The sequence below is a fragment of the Protopterus annectens genome, chromosome 4.part1, assembly GCF_019279795.1.
Source record: "Protopterus annectens isolate FY-2018-M chromosome 4.part1, PAN1.0, whole genome shotgun sequence".
NCBI lineage: Eukaryota > Metazoa > Chordata > Ceratodontiformes > Protopteridae > Protopterus > Protopterus annectens.
Window position 1 is genome coordinate 840,229,803 of NC_056734.1, and position 21,828 is coordinate 840,251,630.

General features: G+C 43.1%; 1 protein-coding gene across 1 annotated transcript in view; it reads left to right on the forward strand.

The window, feature by feature from the left end:
• HLTF (helicase like transcription factor) overlaps positions 1–21,828 on the forward strand; it is a gene marked incomplete in the record, with an annotated part of 1,324,997 nt that overhangs the window by 528,504 nt on the left and 774,665 nt on the right. The window contains 2 exon segments of the mRNA XM_044070619.1: positions 8,791–8,863; positions 20,272–20,353. Of these exon segments, the coding sequence (XP_043926554.1) occupies positions 8,791–8,863; positions 20,272–20,353 (155 nt within the window).

Sequence of the window (21,828 nt, forward strand, 5' to 3'; positions counted from 1 at the left end):
CGCCAAGGCATTCAACACCATCCCCCACTCTGGAATTATAGATAAACGCACTAAACTAGGTATAAATCCCTATGTCACAAGATGGGTTGCCAACTGGCTTACTGACAGTACCCACACTGTGAAAGTAGCAGACTCCAAATCAGACTTCAGACCAGTGACAAGTGGAGTACCACAGGGTTCAGTCCTGAGTCCTCTCCTGTTTGGTATCTACTTCTCTGAAGTACAGGCTAACACAGAAGGTCTTTGGCTAGCTAAATTCGCAGATGACTGCAAACTAGGAGTCATAATCGAAACTCCTAACGATATGGACATCCTACAAAAGGGCCTCACTGAGACAGATGCCTGGTGTCAAAGACATGGTCTCGAGCTCAATGCCAAAAAGTGCATTGTCATCCCCTTTGGTAAAAACTCTGTACCCATGAACTACCACATAGGCGGTAAGTCTGCTTAACACCGAAAGTGTGATGAGACCTTGGGACACAGATGGACAGTAGTCTCTCCTTTGATAATCACATCGCCACAATGGTCAGGAAATCCTTCTACATGGCACACCTCATCACAAAAGGTTTCTCATCCAGAAAAAAAGAGGTCATTGTTCCCCTCCACTCATCACTCATTAGACCCATTATAGAGTACAATGCCCCTTTTTGGTATGTACCTCACAAGACATCTAAAACAACTGGAAAGGCTGCAAAAATACCTCACAAAGAGGATTACTGGCCTCAAACAGATGCCTTACATAGACCGTCTCAAAAAACTCCAGCTTTACTCCGTCGCATATTGCTTACTCAGAGGCGATCTCTGCCTAACATACAAAGCTATGTCAAACCCAGAGCTGTTGGACATGCTCCACTTAAAGAAATCCCAGTCCCTCTGAGCTACACGCTCTAGGGACCTAAACCTTGTCACCACAATAAACAGAACATGCTGGAGGGATAGATTCCTGTCCCAGAGACTTCCCATACTCTGGAACAGACTACCTATCTCTGTCAAACAGAGCTCCTCATTAGCACTCTTCAAGAATAATCTTGATGATCGGATGGGTAATAGGAAATTCACCCCGGGGATCACTTCTGTGGTTCTGCTTGACAGGGACACAGGAAAATAATTTTTTTGGGTGGCGAAAGCCAGGGTACCTTTTTGGCTAGGCTTGTATAGGCACTAGAGTCAATAGCCTAGTACCTACCTATGAACCTATAAGAGGAAGCATGTCGACTCCCAGGATGAGTCTTAGGCATCTGACACTGACCTTGAGGAATCGGAAGGGTCCCCCAAGTCATCCTCTGATGATATCTCCTTCGTAAATATTCTGGAGTTGCTTAAACAGAGGTGTGGCTGGCCCACTGTCACCCCTTCTGATGAGGAGTCTGTGTACCCGAAGGCTTTCGGGTCTCAACCTTCTGCCTCTTGGGTGTCTCCACCCTTTGACGAACTGATGGATTTAGTTAGTTGAAAGGTGTGGGATACTCCTGATGCCGAGGAGCCCGAACAAGTTCCTTTCTTTCCCTCCAGGAAAATACTTTTTATCTAAAGGTGTGCCTTGTAGATGCCATGGTGGTGGCGGCGGCCACTAAGAAGGAGTTAGCTGAGACTTCTTCTGTTCATCTGCCGAATAAGGAGTCTCGAACGATGGACAGATACGGGAAGCGTATCTTTTCTTCAGCAGCATTTGCCCTTTGATCGCTGAATTACCTTACTCACTTTACAAGACTCCAGAGAGATCTCCTTAGAGTTAGGAGACTCTTTACAAGGTACATGTACCGAGGGAGTCCCTGACAAGGTTTCTGCCCAGTTGTCCACCTTGAACTCTATCGTTAACTCTTCCATGCGGATTTTTCGTATGCGGCCGATGGAGCGAGTAGAGCTGCGGGTTCAGGAATTTCCCTGAGGAGTCATTCCTGGATGCGTTTGTGTAACTTTGCGGAACCGTTTAAGTCTACCTTTACCAACACCCCCTTCAACAGTTCCTCATTGTTTGGCTCCAAGGTAAAGGACACTCTCACCTGATGCGAGCAAGAAGGAAAAATACTCTCTGCCATTGGAGTACGTTTTACTGTTCCCTCTAGACCATACCCTAAGGGTCAGGGGGGGTGGTAAGATGTGGTTCAAGAAGTCTCAGAGGTTTCTCCAGTAGGCACAGGGTGACTCCTCCTTCAGAGGCAGAGGAGGAAATGGTAGATGTCGCCCTAGAGGCAGGAGTGGTCTGCAAAACTAGGGAGGTCGTGATTCCTTTCGGGGCCGGCCTTACCAGCGCTCCTGACGTGGGGCCTGACTGTGCTTCTCAAGGGCTGGTCGGGGGTTGCCTTTTTTTGTATCCAGAAGCCTGGCTAAGTATCACTCAAGACAAGTGGGTACAAAGAATTATTACTAGAGGTTATGTCGTACCTTTTTTTCTTCCACCCTTTGTTCCCAAAAAGATCCCGGATGTTCCACACAGTCACAGGGATCAGGCAACTGTGGAGGTCAACAAGTTCCTGTCAAAAAGAGTCATACAGACCATCTCAGCAGACCCGATAGGATCCGGCAGACCAAATAGGATCCGGAACTTACTGCAGGTTCTTTTTAGTGCCAAAACGTACAGGGGACTGGAGGCCCATTCTGGACCTCAGCAGATTGAATGAATCAGTAAAGGACAAGTTCCGGATGGTAACACTGCAATCTATACTCCCGTTGTTAAGGAAAGACAATTGGATGTGCTCAGTAGATCTCCAAGACGCTTACTACCACATAAAAATGGACAGGGCGTCAAGGAGTCATATACGCTTCCGGCTGGGAGCCAGTCACTACCAGTTCCATGCTCTGCCCTTTGGTCTCACCACAGCCCCCAGGGTGTTCACCAAATGTATGAAAGTAGTGACAGCTCACCTGAGACGTCAAGGATTCCAGGTGTTTCCGTATTTGGATAACTGGCTCCTGACCGCCCCCACCAGGCATCTAGTCCAGAGCAGGGATGCTACTATTCAGCTTTGTGCCCATCTGGGACTCTCTATAAATTTGGAAGAATCTGCCTTATTGCCCTCTCAATCTGTGATTTTTATAGGAGCAGAGATGGACACAGTATACATGGTGGTTCGTCTTCCTGCCGAAAGGGCACAAAACCTGGTTCTTCAAATTCAGCGTATTCTCCCCTTGCGAAGGGTCAAAGCCAAGATTGTTCTGCAGCTCCTTGGGACCATGGCTTCCACCATACTATTAGTGCCGCTAGCCAGGTTACACATAAGAATTCTTTAGTGGCTCCTGTCGTCCCAATGGTCCTTTCAGCACCTTCCATTATCCCATCACATTCTGCTGACAGAATCTTGCAAGAAGGACCTCCTTTGGTGGACATTACCCAATCAACTGACCACGGGCGCTTCATTTGTTCATCGCCAACCCGTTGCCACTGTGACCACGGATGCCTCACAGAAAGGGGGGGGGGCATTATCTAGGCAGGACTGTCCAAGGCACATGGCAAGACCATGAGGCTCACCTGTATATCAACGTTCCAGAGATGAGGGCGGTGCTCCTGGCATTGCAAGCACTTCACTACCTTCTTCCTCTGGGGACTATTGCAGTACAGTCAGACAACATGTCGATAGTATGGTATATCAACAAACAGGGCAGAACCAGATCTTACCCACTCTGTCGAGAGGCCATGCGTGTTTGGGAATGGGCGATATCTTCCCAGCGCTTTCTAGTGGCAACGCACATTCCAGGGACGACCAACGTGATAGCCGACAAGCTCAGCCAGGCGATCCTGATCTCTCACGAGTGGTCTCTGAAACAGGAAGCAGCGGAACAGATTTTCCACAGATGGGGACAGCCTTGCTGCTATCACTTTGCCAGCCCAGTCAATGCCAAATGCAGCAGCTACTTTTCTCTTATCCCCCCTCCGGGGGAGTCACCCAGAGACGCACTTGTTCACGATTGGCCCCTTGGTCTCCTGTATGCTTTTCTTCCCTTTCCTCTCATTCCCAAGGTGATTCAGAAAGCAAAATGGCTGGGAAGCAAACTGATCCTCATTGCTCCTTACTGGCCTCATCAGGTTTGGTTCCCCTTCCTCTGGCCTCTTCTCCTGTACGATCCTTGGATTCTGGACCCAGTTCCAGACCTGTTGACTCAGTCAGATTCGCTTTACCCCTCTTTACACACACTCAGTTTGACAGCGTGGCTGCTCCAGTTCCATCCCTAGCCAGGCTTCACGACTTCTCACCTTCCACGACTCATATCCTTGTGTCTTCTCATAAACCTTCCACTAGGAGACTATATTCCAGTAAATGGAAAAGATTCTCTCTTTGGGCGGAGAAAATAGATGTTGACCCCTACACTGCCTCCATTCCAGTGGTTTTGGAATTTCTTTCTGAACTGTTTCACCAAGGATCTGCGGCTGCCACTATCAGAGTCCAATTAGCAGCGATTTCAAATGTTCATCTAGGTTTCCCAGATTCTAACTTGTTGTCTCATAAATTGTGCAAAACCTTCCTCAAAGGTGCCACTTTGCTAAGACCTCCTGTTCAAGACCCTGTGGCCTCATGGGATTTAAACTTTGTGTTATCAAAATTAACATCTCCGCCTTTTGACCCTTCACATTCATGCTTTTTGAAGTTTTTGTCATGGAAGACGTTTTTGGTGGCTATCACATCTGCCAGACTGGTGTCAGAATTGCAAGCTTTGTCTGTTAAACTGCCTTATCCGATTTTTCATAAAGACCAGGGTGTCCCTTCGTACTAACCCTTCCTTTGTCCCCAAGGTCTGTTCCCATGCCACTTTGAATCAGTCCATAGAATTTCCTGTTTTCTTTCTAAATCACCAATGCAGCTGAGTACAGGTTTCACCAGCTGGATGTCCATAGACTATTACGTTTTTATTTGCACCGGACTAAAGACATCAGAAAATCGGATCAATTATTAATTTCCTTATCCGAATCCAGGTTGGGCTTACCAGTTTCCAAAGTGACTCTCTCTAACTGGATTTCTAGTTGTATAGCTTATTTTTACAGTTCTGAGGATAAAGCTTTACCCTTTAAAATCAAGGCTCATTCTACCAGATCTCAGTCTACCTCTGCAGCCTTTCATTGCAGGGTTCCACTTGATAATATTTGTGCAGCTGCTATGTGGGCTAACCCTCACACTTTTATTACTCATTACAAATTGGATTTAACCTCCAGGGGTAGAGCATCTTTTGGTTCCACGGAACTCAGGAGTATTTTTCCTTGAGCCACCCAAGAATAAGGCGCTAGGGATGCTGTCCCATATGTAAGAATGAAGGTGAGATAGGACTACAGTACATAAAGAAGATATGTACTCACCATAATGTTCCATGTTTGTAGTCCATCTCACCCTTCATTCTTTCAAACCCACCCTCCTGCCCCCATCCTGGAAGTACCTGGAGACAGAAAAATACAAATTTTATTATTCATGGAGACCTTTTAGTATTGGCTTGTTTCTGTATGTTGTTATTATTTCTTCTAGTTAGCAGCAAACAAGATCTGGGGATGGAACTGGTGCACCATGGGATACCTACCTATCCACGAGCCAACCAGAAGTCTTCCAGCTTGTAAATAGGCAGAGTCGGAGCCGAGGATCGGCTCTGATCCCATATGTAAAGAATGAAGGGTGAGAAGGACTATAAACATGGAATGTTATGGTAAGTACATAACTTCTTTTTTTCATTCAGCTTTCTTCTCCCGCAGGCTTCTGTAGTCTTCGTTCCTGTTTTGCTTGGTCTGTCTTGTCCCAGAATGTCTTGCTTCCGTCTTTGTTACATGTATAAAATAAAACATTGCTTCCCTTCTTAATCTCTGTTGGCAATTCTGTTTTAAGTATAGTTTTTCATGCCTTCACCATATGTGTTGCCTTTTTGCTAGCATTCTTGGATTGTGACTTCTCACCATTCCACTCCGTACTGTCCACCTCTTGCAGCATTCCTACATAGCCACATCAGCCTTCGTGTCTCTCTCTCTTCTTCACAACTGTATCCATAGTCTTGAATGCTCTAGCTTTTACCCTTTTCCCTAGCTTGTTTATTTTCTTGATTTGCTACCAGTTTTCTAAGTCATCCTTATCCTTAACTGCCTTCTTCAGCACGGCATAATCTAGCTTTCTAAAATCCCAAATCATTGCCTTTAATTGTATGACTTTGTAACTACTGATCTCTCATTATTTTTATCAACAAGATTATTTATTTATTTATTTTTTTCCTTCTTTTACTTGTACATTATAAATGTTTTAATAATACTGTGGAGCTTTTCTCCCCGGGCCTCTACTGAAAATGGAAATATATCCAGTTGGACTAGCCCGGTAAACAAATGTAAAATAAATAAATAAATAAAATTTATATTTCTATCTTTATTCTTTCCCCTGTTCTGAACCATGGCTTTATTAGTGTTTGCTAACAGTATCTTACTCTGGACATCTATGACACCTTCTGCCTCAGTTAGGACAACATCCAGAATTCTGTCCTTTCTAGTACATTTCTGCACTAGTTGGTCAAAACATTTATGTTTTAAGACTTTATCTTGCCCCCAGTTTTCTCTTCCCTGGTGCTTGTATCTCCCAGTCTGCTATTGGCAAGTCAGCATGCCCTATGAGTATTTCCCTACTACTGCATTCTGTTCTTCAGTCTGTCATCCTTCTATCTTATTGTATCTAATGGATGATATCCAGTTATTCCCCCCTTACCTTAACTGCCAGGGCACTTAACTTAGCTTCTGGTCATGGCTGTACTTTTGCCCCGTTCCTGGCTTGGAGCCCTTTGTCCTCTCTGTTCTCGCATTAGATATCCTACTTTAGCTAGTTTGCTATTCTGTGCCTTATCTCTCCCATCTCCATCATTCCTGAGCAGTCTATACCCAGATACCATCATGTCCCACTCCGTCTTCATTGACGCATGTTTTTGCAATACAAGCAATGTCTACTTTTTGTGTCATTGCTTGCAGCTCCTCCATCTTCCTACCCAGATTCATCACACTGTGTTGTAAGACTACCTAGCCATAGTCAAGTTCCCATGGTTGTTCCTCTGCTTTGTTTTGTATCTTTTTGCATTGTGTATAATCATCTTTCTGCTCCTTGTATTAGAAGAACAAGGAGGGAGAGGTAACTGGTATGGACATTGGCTTGTCACCATATGAGTTTGAGATTCTTCATGCTCCTAGAAACTCTCTCGATGTTAGTTGGCAGATATAGTGCAGCACCTGTCTACACTGAACATGTGTGATGCTGTACTTTTTGACCAGGCTTGCAGTCTCATGGGCCCTGTGCATTGTAATGAAGTACAGGCTTTTCTGCAAGCATTGTTTTGCATCCGGATAGAGACTGACACCCCCCCCCCCCAAGTATATATGAGCTGTCAGGCACTCATGTTCATCTTTTCCTGGTCATTTCCTTCAGCAGCTTGACCAAAAGTCAAGGCTAGATCACTTGAGCATAGTTATGTTACAGAGACAGCAAAGTCAATCATTGTCTTAATTTAGCTAATATTCTTATTTTGTATGCTGAGGCAACATATAGCTCCCTTTTCCTATTTGTTTTTGTGTAGTCACTTATTATTCTGTCACACTTTCTATCATGATATGATTCTTAATGTAACTGTTTCTTTGTAACACTTGTACAGATACATTTTGCATTTAATGTATCTCTAGCCTTTGGCTCATGTCATGCTGAAATGGTTCTTGGCTTAGTCCCTGCCTGGTTAGCAGTTTAAGTTCAACAAAATAAAAATATTTTTTTAACTTTTTAGAATGAAAACTGTTCTCTCTAGCTGGATGTCTTGCTCTACTGACCATCCAAGAGAGGTAGTTTATTATTTTGCTCATTTCACAGTTGGCATGTAAACCAGTGGCAGGAGGATGGCTGTTAAGATGGCTGACTCATTTCATTTTCTTTTTATAATAAAAACAGTATTGCAGAGGATGATTCATATGCATTCTGTGCAGAATATGGTGGCAGCACCATAGCCATATTCCAGAATGCCTTTTGCAGCATTTGCTGACTTTTTCTTGTTTTCATCCAGCACAATGGGTATAACAGCCATGGCTGAAGTGGACTGCATTCTGGTTGGGCCATGCAGGGCCTCTTCTGCTTTCAAGTTTCCCCCCATTCATTCATTCTTTTATTAACATAACTTTGTGATGGACTTCTGTAGGTTACTAAATCTTTAAAATTAAGACTTTCAGTAGGAGCCAGTTAATTTCCCACCAGTGACTACATGCTTGTGTAGCTGCTTATAAGTTATATTAGATCCTTTTCTGGTACCTGGAAGCTGATTTATGTTCTTTCTATGCTTTCTATCTTTGTTCCCACATCTGGGAATGAATTTGTTTGTGCATGGAGACCATATTTTAATGACATTACTGTCATGTTGAATGCAGAAGCCCCAGTGGAAGTTTACTTCTGATAGAGCTTCTGATTCAAAGACAAGGGTAAGTTCATTTGCTTCTCCTTTATAATTGCTATAATATGTAGTCTGCAAGGTACAGTTGTACTGTCAGTATTCTGATCCTGTTCTGCAAGTGCATTGGTGCTTAGAACTTCACTTTGTGTGCTTTCTTAAAAACCCATTTTGGAGTGCAGTTGGTAATTGTTGATTTGTGTAACTAACTACACTACAGTTTAATTACTTAATAAAGAAAATAACACTGAGGGGAAATGTGATGTAAATGGCTGTCTACGTTTTTGGTGTAAAGACTGTTGGCTGCAGCTTGCTAGGCTCTAGGGGTACTGGCTGTAATTTAGCAAAATGGCAGCATGCATTATTGTTGCATTGTATTTTGACAAATATTTCTTTGAATGTTAATTATATGTTTAAATATAGGAAGACTGTCATATTGCAGTGGCAAAACAGGAAGCAGATGGACCCAAAAGAAAAATGAAAAAACTTCAGAAAGGTAAACATCCAATTTAACTTGTGTAATCTCATTCTGTCTGTGTATGTTCAGTAGAATATCAGCATGGAACCCGTGTTAGTGAGCAAATCTTTTATTTTCAAAAGGCAAAATCAGTCAGGAGGAAAACGAACACAGCAGGAGCTATATATATCAATAGTACTGTTCTTCAAAAAGGTTCTTCAAAAAAAGTTCAAAATACACGTTTAACATCCAATAGCTAGCATAAATCATAGAATCACGATCCACTGAAGTAACAAACAGGATAGTTTATTGTACATCGAGTAAGCGCTTTCACCTAAGTGGCTTCTTCAGACTCATACACCATACAACTCTAATTAATTAGTTTAAATAACATTCTAGGCGGGAAATCCATCAATTAGAAACACTTATTATTATATTAAGACACTTATATCAACATAATAAAAATACTAATGCTAAAAATCATCTCTATGTGCAATAATATTTAAAAAGAGACATATCAGTAATACACATAATCAGTAATGTGTCCATTAGATACATAGCTGCCAAACCAGGGATGTATTTCCTGTTCCCCATCCGATTGTCCAGTTTACATTTGAATTGGATTAGGGAGGAAATCTCCTTCACATGGGTGGGGTTGGGGGAGCCTGTTCCAGAGAAGGGGTAGTCTGTGGGATATATACCGGTCTGTCTCTTTAGCAGGTCCTATTTATATCACAGGCAAAGTTTGTCTTTAGAATGGGTAATTTTGGTGCTTTGTTTTTTTAGATCTGCAGGAGGTCCATCAGGGTGGAGTCTGACAAGGCCTTGTATGTCAGGCATAGATCTCCCCTCAACAACCTGTGGAAGAGAGAATACAGAGATAGGGATCTATAGGTAGTCTGCATAGGGCATGTTACTTATACCCCATGTTGTTTTAGCGACAAAATTCTGTATGTATTCCAATTGTTGGTTGTGCCTGGTTAGGTAGATACCAAAGGGGGCATTGTACTCGATCATAGGTCTGATGAATGCTGAATACAGTGGACAACATGGAATGATTTCCTCACCACTGTAGACACATGATGGTCAAAGGCTAGATTTCTTTCTCTGTGTGTTCCCCAGGTCCATGACTACTGGATCAGCTCTTAGGGGTGTGTTGTCAATATGATAGTTACCAGGGGTGGATGACTTCCCATAGGATACTTATTTCTTGACATTTAGTTTTAGTTTATGACTCTGGCACAAGTTTTGTCTGTATTGACCCTTCCTGGAGAACATTTTGTGTCAGTGAGGAATTCTGTGACTGCTCCTTATTTACAATAATCTGCAGATGTAGTCAGCCAGAAGCCCTTGACATTGGTGTTGACTTCAGAAGTAAATGTCAAAAAGGAGTGGTCCCAGGAATGATGCCTGGGGGACTGCGCTTGTGACTGGCCTCTTTATAGAGGTGGCATCTCTAGTTCTAACTTCCTCAGGTGACATAAGAGTTTATACCTAACCTCCTGAGCTGATCAGCAGTACCTAAGTGGGGTATTGTCATACGCCTTGGCCAAGTCAAGATAGGCTGTGTGAACCATTTCTTTGACCTTCTCGTAGAAGTCCACCAGGATGAGTATGTCTGACCTGCACTTGATGAAACAAAATTGAGTTGGATCCAGTGTCTGGAGGTTTCCTTTGTCATTATTGATCATTTCCATAATTTGTTCTGTAGCTTTGCGTAGGAGACTTGTGAGCCTTATGCGTTTGTAGTTTCTAGGGCCTATAGATGGCCTGCCTTTGTGCAGTGGAATGGCTGTTGGTGTCCTCCATTCATGAGACACAAAGTCTGTTTGGAGGCTGTAGTTAAGTAGCAATTCCAGACAGCCTGATAGGTCATGTTTTCATGCTGTTTTGAAGGCATCCTGGGATATTGTCTGGGACTGTTCATGCAGTGTTCTTGGCCTTAGAGGGAACATTGAGGACCTGTTCCCTAATGATAGTAGGGAGAGTTATAGTTGATGGAATTTTTCTGAGGGGAGGTTGAAGAGGAGTGGGATAAAGTTAGAGCTGAATTTATCAGCCAGTATATTTGCTATAACTTCTGGCTCAGTATAGGTGGCTTCACTAACAGTGAGCTCTGCAGACATCTGTGTATTGCCTTTGATGTTGCAGATATAGCTAAATAATGCCTTGTGGTTGTCCTTGGCCTGGGAGGCCAAATTTACCTCATGTTTGACTTTGATAGACGTTGTCTTCTGAGTTGTATAGTTTGGGTACTTCACCTTCTAAATTTTGCAATGATTTTTTTTATTTCTGTTATACAGCCTGTTGATGTGATTCCACCAGTTAGTTCTGCACTTTTTCCCTAGAGGATTCAGCTGCCTCTATGCAGCTGTTAACATGCTTGTATAGGGTTTCTGTGAATAGTTCTACATAGGCAGCAATATTCTCAGTGTTTATGGGGGCTTGAAATTTTGCCAGATTATCATTTATAGTAGGAAGTTAGCCTTAGAGTAGTTCCTGAACATTCCAGGGTTACCTGGGGTTCTGGATTTTATTTTTACTTTAAAGGAGACATCACTTTTTGGTCTGATCTTACCAGAGAAGACATTACATTAGGGGGTGTGCAGCACCTTCCCATATTAGTTTGCCCCCCTGGACAGCGTATTGACAGTCTGATCCAGAGAGTTTGTGTTTACAAAAATCCAGAAATCTCTGTGCCTGCATTTTTGGTGTCCTATATGAATCCCAGTTAAGTGGGTTAATTAGTCACCCTTGAATATTGGTATTTGGTTGGATGGCAATTGTTTCCAATGAGCTTAAGTGCATGTTGTTGATTTCTTGGATCTCAGAAGGGCTATTTATTACTTGCAAGGAAGTGGTATGGGATTTCGTCTAAGGTGATCTGAATGTGGAGAAGCTCAAGTGCATTGTCTTGTTTGATCAGCCTTGAGGTATATTTTTGATGTAAATCAAGACACCTTCATCTTTAGTCCCCGTCTTCGTAGTAGCTGGTCTAGATGTGCGGATGGCATTATTGCCGTTCACTGCTGGTGCGTTCTTTGTTTTTTTTTTAAGCATGTCAGTGACCGCACAGATGTCAGCATTCTCTAAGGTGAAGAGAAGCTTGTAGGAAGTGGGGTTTCTTGTTTATAGGTCTTAATTCCCTTTAGCTGTCTGTTTATTGAGGAAGTACAAATATAAATGGAGACAAGAAAGCCTGCTTCTAGAAAGTCATACATTTGCAAATGGAAAAGGTTTTCTAGTTTGTGTTAACTTAACCAGCACCCATTCAGTATATGTTTGAATGATCACTGCTGCGCTAGCCTCTTCATCCCCTTCATTTTTTTATTATGTGTGTGTGTGTGTGTGTCTGTGTGTGTGTGCTCGTGAAAACTTAGAGTGGCTTGCAGTCAAATCAATAATTTTAGGTTGCCTAATGGTTTGAGTGCATAGGAGGCACCCTGAAGGTTTGGAAGCTACCTGGCTGTTATGTCCTTGACAGGTTGTAACCCATATAACTAAGGCTAGTGCAGCAGTTGACATTCAAACATCTACTGTTATGGTAAGTTTACTTTACTCATACCAGTACCTTTTCTCCTTCTTGCACGTTTACCATCCATTACCCTCACAATTCCAATAAAACTCGTGTATTATGTCCTCCAAGCAAAATACTTCTGAACTTCATCTCCCAATTGCACATATCAGCACTGATTATAGACTACTTTTCAAGTAGTAGCACTCAAAGCAGCAGCCATTTACTCACAATCTGGTATTAAACATAAAATCAATCAGAAATGTCATTACCTGTGCCATCATACCTCCATAACCATAAAAGTTAGTGGCGACATCCACACAAACACAGGCGCCCCATCTCTGCATATTCCAGCACCATATAGCATATCTGCATCAGCTCCTTTATTTCTACCACCTCACCTGTAGTCTCACCCTGACCCCTCGTATGTATCATACCAATGTACAAAGTGTTTATAACAAACTTCCTAAAGAGCATGCATGGATAGCACTTTATACTACAGTCATCCTAGTTGCCACAGAAACCTGGCTCCATCAGGAAACAAAAAAATAAATTGCTCTACCAGGCTATAACATTATCAGATTAGACAGAGCCAGCAAACAAGGTGATGGTATCACCATTTTGTACCAACACAGACTAAATGTCCTTTTACCTCACATCCTGCCAACTTTTTTTTAACCTAGAAATCCTGCTAACCATGCTAACCACTGATAAGACCGTCACAGTCATGGGGTATATACATACCTCCCAGGTAACAATGCTGAAACATTGGAAGATATTCTGTGCTGGGCCTTCTCAAAAATTCCTTACGAGAAGATAATATTGGGTGGTGGTAATATAGATAATACAGCCAGTAATATACATGTGTACAAGTTCACCCCAAGTGGAACCACGCCAACTTGGTGTAACAAATCCACAGCCTGACAGTCAACCCACAGTTGGATCCTAACATGCTCTGTTAATAAAATATCATCCCATGGGTCTCTGTCAGGGAGCCTAAACAGTCAAATACCAATCTATACCAAAAGGTACTAAAGCAACAACCCCTGAACACATTACAGCTTGGTAAGAAAACTTACTACTATCATGAAGATAGTTTTATTAATAAACCACATTTCTTAACTAGGAGTCACTAAACTGGGAAGTCATCATTCATCCTTTAATTGTATGAAGTAATGTATTAAAAAGTATTGCTCTTATTCCTGGGATAAAGCTTCCTATGTGGATGGTTGCTGGTGCTTTGCTTTGAAAAAAAAAAAGAAATATAGTAGTAGCAGTTAATCATAATTAAGTTTTTTTATGCTGTATGAATGAATTTTTGGACCTTAATGTTTTTTAAAAGAAATGGCATTTTGTTATGTCTCTATGCCCTGAACTCCAACACCAGAAACCTGTTGCATAATATCACATTAGATGATGTCCTTCATGGATGCATCTGCAGTCATAACAAGTGGGTTGTCCTGTCGTCAGGCAGCCCTGCAGTCGGCCGGATTCCAAAGTCCGGGTCCGGCTTCGGCTGATGTCGCACTCCACCCGACGTCATCTCTGTTGGTCTTCGGGTATATAAGCATCAGCCGACGCCATTTTCCTCAGTCTTTCTTGCCGCGTGGCGCCCGAAGCAGAAGCTGTTCGCAAGTGCCGGTCGGTCGGAACCAGAGATTACTTCTACCGAATACTACTTCGAAGACTTCTAAAGCTAAGTACCCCATTGGGGACTCTTTCTTGCCTCAGCCGATGTCAGAAAAAGTTAACAATTGTTTAACCTGTGGGAAACAAATACCTCATAAAGATTTCCACTCTTACTGTCTGCCTTGTTTAGGCCCAGCCCACGACGTAGCAGCCTGTTCGCCTGTATATCTTTCAACCGACGAACGCTTAGGCGCCGGTCGGAGTTTGCAGAACAGTTTTTCGGTTCGGATTTTGCGTACATTATGCCGACGGATCCTCCGACTACCCAATCTACCAAAAAACGCAAAGATAAAGACCGACACTCGCGGTCCGCGGTTTCGGCCGAAACCACGGTAAAGCAAATCATGAGTGTCTCGGTTTCGGCCGAAACCGAGAAAACTGATCAAAGTACAGCTGAACCTATTCTTACAACTGAGGCCCCTGCTACAACTCTTGAATCGACCTCAGAAATTTTACCCACTACGGTGGTTGACTTATCAGACACCATCCCTTGGATGTCTCTACCCCAGCACGTGGTGCTGCTAGGCCTCCAGCAGCCATGTCCATTAAGGCCTTCGCCAGGGCTAAAGCAGCCAAGACTACTAAAACAGTGCCTGTTAAACCCCCACATCCAGGCCCTCTTCTAGTTCTCAAATGCTTTCTTTGGCAGAAGATTTAATTTCTTTAATTAGAGGATCTCAATCTCACCCAGACAGGGCCTCTCAGCCCCCAGAGAAGAGACCTAGGGCAGAGCCCCTGAGCCAGTGTCTTCTGATGATTCTGCTGATGAATCAGACATAACTGACCAGCCAGAGGCTCCCTTCTCCAATTTTGAAGATTCTGATGCTGAAGAATCCATTCCAGCTGCTTCCCCACCAGAAGAATTCTCCTTTGGGGAAACCTTGCATGCCATGCGAGAACAGTTCCAATGGCAGCAACAGGATTTTTCAGACTCCAGAAAAGACTTAGGACCTTTCTGCACCTCCCTCAGCACAGGCCCTTAGCTATACCTCCTGTTCTCTCTGTGGTGGATGATGCTTTCAATGATGTTTGCTCCGCTCCAGATTCTTTACCCCAGCCCCTGCCAAACCAGACAGATTTTACAGGGTGCCAGATACTCATCACCACCTTTACAAGGCCCCACTTGCAGACCCAGAAACTATATCCCAGGGTCCCAAGGCAGTAGCCACGACCACAGCTAAAAACCCTATTCCTTCTGAAAGGGAAGCAAGGTCATTAGACAGATGGGGTAAAAAGGTCTACACTTCAGCTACTCTCTCAGCTAGAGCTTTAAGCTGTCAGTTTCACATGATACAATACCAAGAGTTTATGCTTGATCAGTTAACTAAAAACTAACCACTGATGAATCTCTTGATAAGAAATATGTATTAGAGATGGTAAATAACATACAACAGGTTAGCAACCATTCCTTAAAATGTGGCTATGATGCACTGGAGGCTTCATTTAGATCAGCCATGACAGGCACAGTGATAAGAAGGCATGCATGGCTAAAGGAACAAGCTTTACCGGATCATGTTAAAGCTAAGTTGCTAGATGCTCCTATGGACAAGACAAGTTTGTTTGGTACACCTGCCCAGCAGGTTATGAAGAAAATGGAAGAGAAGGCAAAATCTGTTCAAACTGTTAAAGATTTCTTACAGGTTCAACCCCCAAGGTTTAGCAGGAACTGGCCTGCCAAAAATTGGTCCTTTCCTGACTCCACAAAATTTCAAAGGGGCAGGAATAGACGTTCCAGAGGCAGAAACCAATCCAGAGGAGGTGCCTACAGAGGACGACAGTGGCAAGGTAACAACAGAGGCACAGACACAGCCACTGCCACTACATCAGCACAACCACAGTGACTTAATCCTAAATCCGCCTACCAGGGAACAAATAGCAGCTCCTCTAGGCGGAAAGTTAACCTTATTTTCAAAGAACTGGCACTACATAACAAAAGACAAGTGGATTTTACAAACCATAGATCAAGGTTACCGGTTTCACTTCCACACTTTACCAGTCAAAAGAGGAATGCCAAATCTACCTCCAAATCAAAAAACGGAGGCTCTACGCCAGATAATGGAGTTAGCAAACATGAGAGCTGTGGAAAGAGTGCCAACAGCAGAACAAGGAAAGGGGTTCTATTCCAGACTATTCCTAGTTCCAAGAAAGGAAAAAAGTTGGGAGACCAATTCTCGACCTGTCCACCTTAAATACATACATCATTGTCCCAAAATTCAAAATGCTGACCCTACAGCAACTTCTTCCCATGCTGGGCAAGGAGTCTTGGCTGGTAACTCTAGATCTCAAGGAGGCATACCTGCACGTCCCCATTCGACCAATCTGCAGAAGATACCTCAGATTTCTTGCAGGATCAGAGCACTATCAATTCTCAGCATTGCCCTTTGGCTTATCTACTGCCCAGAGTATTCACAAAATGCCTGGCATCAGTAATCGCCCATTGCAGACTACAGGGAATTCAAATTTACCCATACCTGGACGACTGCCTGCTACAAGGGGACAACAAAAGCAAGCTGACAACAGATTTACAAAGGGTCATTTACTTGCTACAAGGACTGGGATACACAGTCAATTTACAAAAGTCAAGGCTGATACCATCCCAAACAAGGACATTCTTGGGCGGAATTGGACACAGTACAACAAATGGCATTCCTGACTACAGAAAAACAAAAGAACTTCCTCTTTACTTCTTGGCACTAACAAAACTGAACAAGTTAACAGCAAGAAAAGTTCTGCAGGCCTTGGGCTTCATGGCATCGTGCATAATCTTGATCCCATTTGCCAGACTACATATGAGGAAACTACAGTGGTACCTAAAGAATTTATGGTCCCAACACAGACACAGTCTAGAAACAGAAATCCCACTAATTCCATGCTTAAAACAGGAGTTCCTATGGTGGGCTCAGGCATGCCAGTCAAACCCAGGCCTACCTTTTCGCAGATGTCAACCAAGCCAGACCATCACAACAGACGCTTCAGACCTAGGATGGGGGGCCCACATGCTGGACAAATGCGTGCAAGGATTGTGGACACAGGATCAACTTCACCTGCACATCAATCTAAAAGAAATGCTGGCAGTAAAACTGGCAATCCAAAAGTTCAAACCATTTCTCAAAGAGGGCCAGTTGATGATAAGGACAGACAACACCACAGTCATGTGGTACATCAACAAACAGGGAGGCACTCATTCATACCCCTATGCAGAATGACCTTGGAGCTGTGGACCCTGGCACTCAGCTACAACATTCAGTTACAGGCAATATTTGTACCGGGAAAGACAATACTCTAGCAGACATATTAAGCAGAACCACTTCGGATGCCCACGAATGGAAGCTGCACCCGGACATCTTCAAGACCATCTCAAAGAAATGGGGAATGCCACAGATAGACCTATTCGCATCACCTCTCAATCACCAGCTCAAAAATTCTGCACAAGGACATTCCACCCACTAGCATGGAAAGTGGACTCGCTCTCCTTCAACTGGAAAGGCCTAACAGCATATGCATTCCCACCTCTTCCTTTGATACACAAGGTACTACTAAAAATCAAGGAAGAACGCCCAAGGATAATCCTGATAGCTCCAAACTGGCCAAGACAACACTGGTACCCACTACTGAAGAGCATGTCTCGGAACAATATGTGGCCAATACCCCTGATGCCTTTGATGTTAACTCAGAACAACTACAGCATCATACATCCAAACCTAAAAACACTGCAACTGACTGCATGGAACATCACATAGCAGCAGCTAATCCAGAACTTTCCCAAAGAGTTAAAGACATTATTCTTGAAGCCCGCAGACCTTCAACAAGAAGGAACTATGCTGGAAAATGGAAAAGGTTTGTCATTTGGAGTACGGAAAGAGGAAAAGATGTGTCAAACATAGATATGCCTAACATTCTGGAGTATCTGGCCGAACTTCTTCATTCAGGCCTGTCCTACTCCTCCATCAAGATACATGCATCAGCTATTTCAGCAGAATACAGCTTTGATCCACCTGTTTTTTCGCACCCTTTGCTCAGGCAGTTCCTCAGAGGAATCAAGAATGTAAAACCTCCAAGGAAACCACCATTACCAGCTTGGGATTTAAACTTTGTGCTAGAAAAGTTGACACTATCACCCTTTGAACCAGCAGCAACAGCAGACCTACAACACCTGTCATGGAAAACTGCTTTCCTACTAGCAATTACTTCAGCAAGGAGGGTTTCAGAACTTCAGGCCTTAATGGCAGTGCAACCCTTCCTAATCTTCCACCAAGATAGAGTGTCCATGAGGACTAATCCTACATTTATGCCCAAGGTGGTATCCAGAGTGTCTTTAAACCAGGCAATCCACCTACCTACCTTCTTTCCCAACCCACAAAACAGAGGGAAAGAATACTGCATACCTTGGATGTACATAGACAGCTACGCTACTACTTGGACAGAACAAAAATAGCAGAAAGACTGACCAACTTTTTGTAGCCTATGCAACAGGAAGGGAAGGAAAAGCTATTTCAAACAGACAATCTCCAAATGGATAGGAAATTGCATACGATACTGTTACTCCTTCCATGGAAAACCAATTCCACAGAACATAAGACCTCATTCTACAAGGGCAACAGCCACTACCACAGCCTTCTTACGAGGAGTGGCAACCAAAGACATTATTGAGGCGGCTACTTGGACCTCCGTGCATACATTTGCCAAGCATTATAATTTGCCTCTATATTCCAGATCCCGAGCAGGGTTTGCCACTGCTGTACTGCAAGGGATCCTAAACACACCATAATCTACTTTTATCCTCCTCCCTAGTTGGCTATGGTATTCTACCCACTTGTTATGACTGCAGATGCATCCATGAAGGACATAGTACAGTTTTGTACCTACCATAAATGTAGATGTCCGAACTGGATAGCATCTGCAGTCAGGATTACCCTCCCTCCTTCCCTCTGTGGTACTCCTAGGTGTTTACCCTCCTAATAGCTAGCTGTTGGGGAGTCTTTATGGTGTATTTGTTTGTATATATGTACATATATGCTTATTGTTGTGTTTACCTCTATCTATTTGGAAACATTGGCATCTATCCAAATTTTAGCCTGCAAGAGGGCTACTGGCATCTGGGGCAAGAAACACTGAGGAAAATGGCGTCGGCTGATGCTTATATACCCGAAGACCAACAGAGATGACGTCGGGTGGAGTGCGACATCAGCCGAAGCCGGACCCGGACTTTGGAATCCGGCCGACTGCAGGGCTGCCTGACGACAGGACAACCCACTTGTTATGACTGCAGATGCTATCCAGTTCGGACATCTACATTTATGGTAGGTACAAAACTGTACTTTTGTCTTTTTGCGGTTAGGGGTCGCCACAGCAGAACTCCGGTCCGCTAATGATTGGCAGTAGATATTTATGGTGCCGAGTTGCCAGCCTGACGCCCAACCTTCAGCAAAGGCACACCCATTCACACATGCCTTTCGAACGCCCCTCAACTGCGGGGAGGACATGCAGACTCCACACAGAAGGCACTCCAGCCGAGAATCGAACAGGAGAACCTCTTGCTGTGAGGCAACAACAGTACCGCTGCACCACCACGGCTAGATATAATATCACATTAGATGTGGTTACAAATTATTTTATGGAGACAATTACTTTTTGCATAGATGCATATATCAAATTCATGTTATACAGAGTAGTGTTTTGCCCTCTAGTGGAATAGTCTGTTCAGTTCTGGAGGGTATATTAGGAGTGGAAAATCAGGTTGGTTGACTTTGTTTAGTAGATGGTTATTAAGACAGTAGAGAGAATGTAGAACATGGAATAAGAGGAAAGGCTCCCAATAGTATCTCTGCACACAGTAAAAGTGAAGGGAAAGATGTGTTATATACCTCTTAACTGGGGGCAGGTTGCTAGTATAATATTTAAAGGCAAAGAGTATAAACAGTATGTAGAATGGGGAAGATTTTTGTATCAGTGGTAGAATCATGTCATGGAAATGACGTTTCCTTGGAAGGTCAGTGTTGTTCCATGTGTATAACATATTTAAGTACGCATTTTTTACAGCTGTCAATGACTCTAAGGCAGAAAAAATATATTTAGTTTGTATTTAGCTCCTATTTGTTACTTGGGTAGTCCTGTGCATTTATTAATTTTTGGCATAACACTAAAGACTTATCTAAATGTTTTAAGTTTTTTAAATGTAAGCACTGTAAATTTTTTTGCAGCTGTTAATAAGCCTTTTATAATCTATATATTTATTTAAAATCAGGTAAAAATGCAGATATTGAACTGATACCCGAACTGAAAATGGGAAATGAATTCAGCTCTGAAATGTCCTCACGCCCAAAAAGGTAGGTAAAAAAACAAAATTTGTAAGTGAATCTGGCAGCATTAGTAGATTTAAAATTATGGGGGTCATTGTGAAAACCAGGTTAACCAACTCAGTGCCTCTGAGGCTTGGTCAAAGGAGCCATCATAGTCCCTGAAGAAGTTACTCCTAAAAAGATTTCAAGGTCAACATGCAAAGTGGGAAACATGGTAGTAAGCTTACTTGTTGTTTACCTGACTTTGGAATGTAGATGTCATATTTTGCATGACTGTTGTGAAAAGAAAAACGATAGCACAGTGATGAGCTCTTTTATTTATTTTGAATGTTTTTCTTATGCTCATAGGCTGTCTGATTTGGGCAGAACATGAAGAAAAAGGGTTCTCTGCCCAAGTGATTAAATTATAGAATCTTGTGCTAGCCCCACTGACGTTGAGGGATAAAGCTCTGACTTTGATCTAGATGACCTGGGTTCAACTGGCAGCTTGGGCCCTTGGCAAGGTGTTGAGGTGTAGGAGAGCATTAATAAGGTATTGTGCTTACTTGACTGTCTCATGGGGGAGATTAGCTGCATATGTTTTCGTGGCACATCCCATGGTAGAGTCGCCAGTAGAGACTGGAGATTGCACAGGAGCAGGCCTTGTTAGGCATTGGCACTCTCAAAAGCAGGTGACATGCCATTGTATGCCCAGCATTTAGTGTGCTGCTGGGCATGTGCACCAAGAGCTGCTTGGGATTTTAAAAAAAAAAAAAAAAAAAAAAAAAAAAAGAGCCTTGAGAATCGATAATGGTACCTCCTCCACTGCTCTCCCCTTGCCTTTAAAAGAAACAAGTAGGTTATAGGGTTCTTGTTTCCTGGGAAGTGTTGTAAACAAGCCAATTGGGTGGAGGGAGACCAAGCTGAAGATGGAAAATAAATGTAGAATTATGCCAAAGGTAAATAGTGTGGTGCAAATGGACTTTAAACTATGTAGCATACGCTTACCTGTTTTGCGTTTTATTGCAATAGATTCGGGACAGCATGGCATCGCCTGTCCGCTGACAAGGAGTCTCTGTCCCAGTGTATCTGTCATGATACACCCCCTCACATGCCTAAGGTGAGACAGTATTCTCAGTTAGTCACTGCCCCACGTGTCTTGCTGTACAGAACATGAGTAGTGCAATTCAGAAACATGCAATGCAAATAACATGAGTTGTGTCTAGTGAGTCCACTAACAAGTTTACAGAGTCTGTATGAAAGATGACAGTCAGTGAATTAATTGCTTCTTACAGGAGGGTGGACACACCCAGATGGCAGGAGTACATGGGCAGACTGATTGTCGTTTTCCGGAATAGCCATCATATTATAAATCTTTGCTACAAATTGGCTAAAAATCAGTCCTTTGTTAATCCTTTGTATAACTCAGTCTGACAGCACAGATGATTAAGGCTTTGATCTGATAACGAGTTGCTCCCTGTACTCAAGGGTATAGTGTTTGATTTCTTCTATCTCCATTTGCA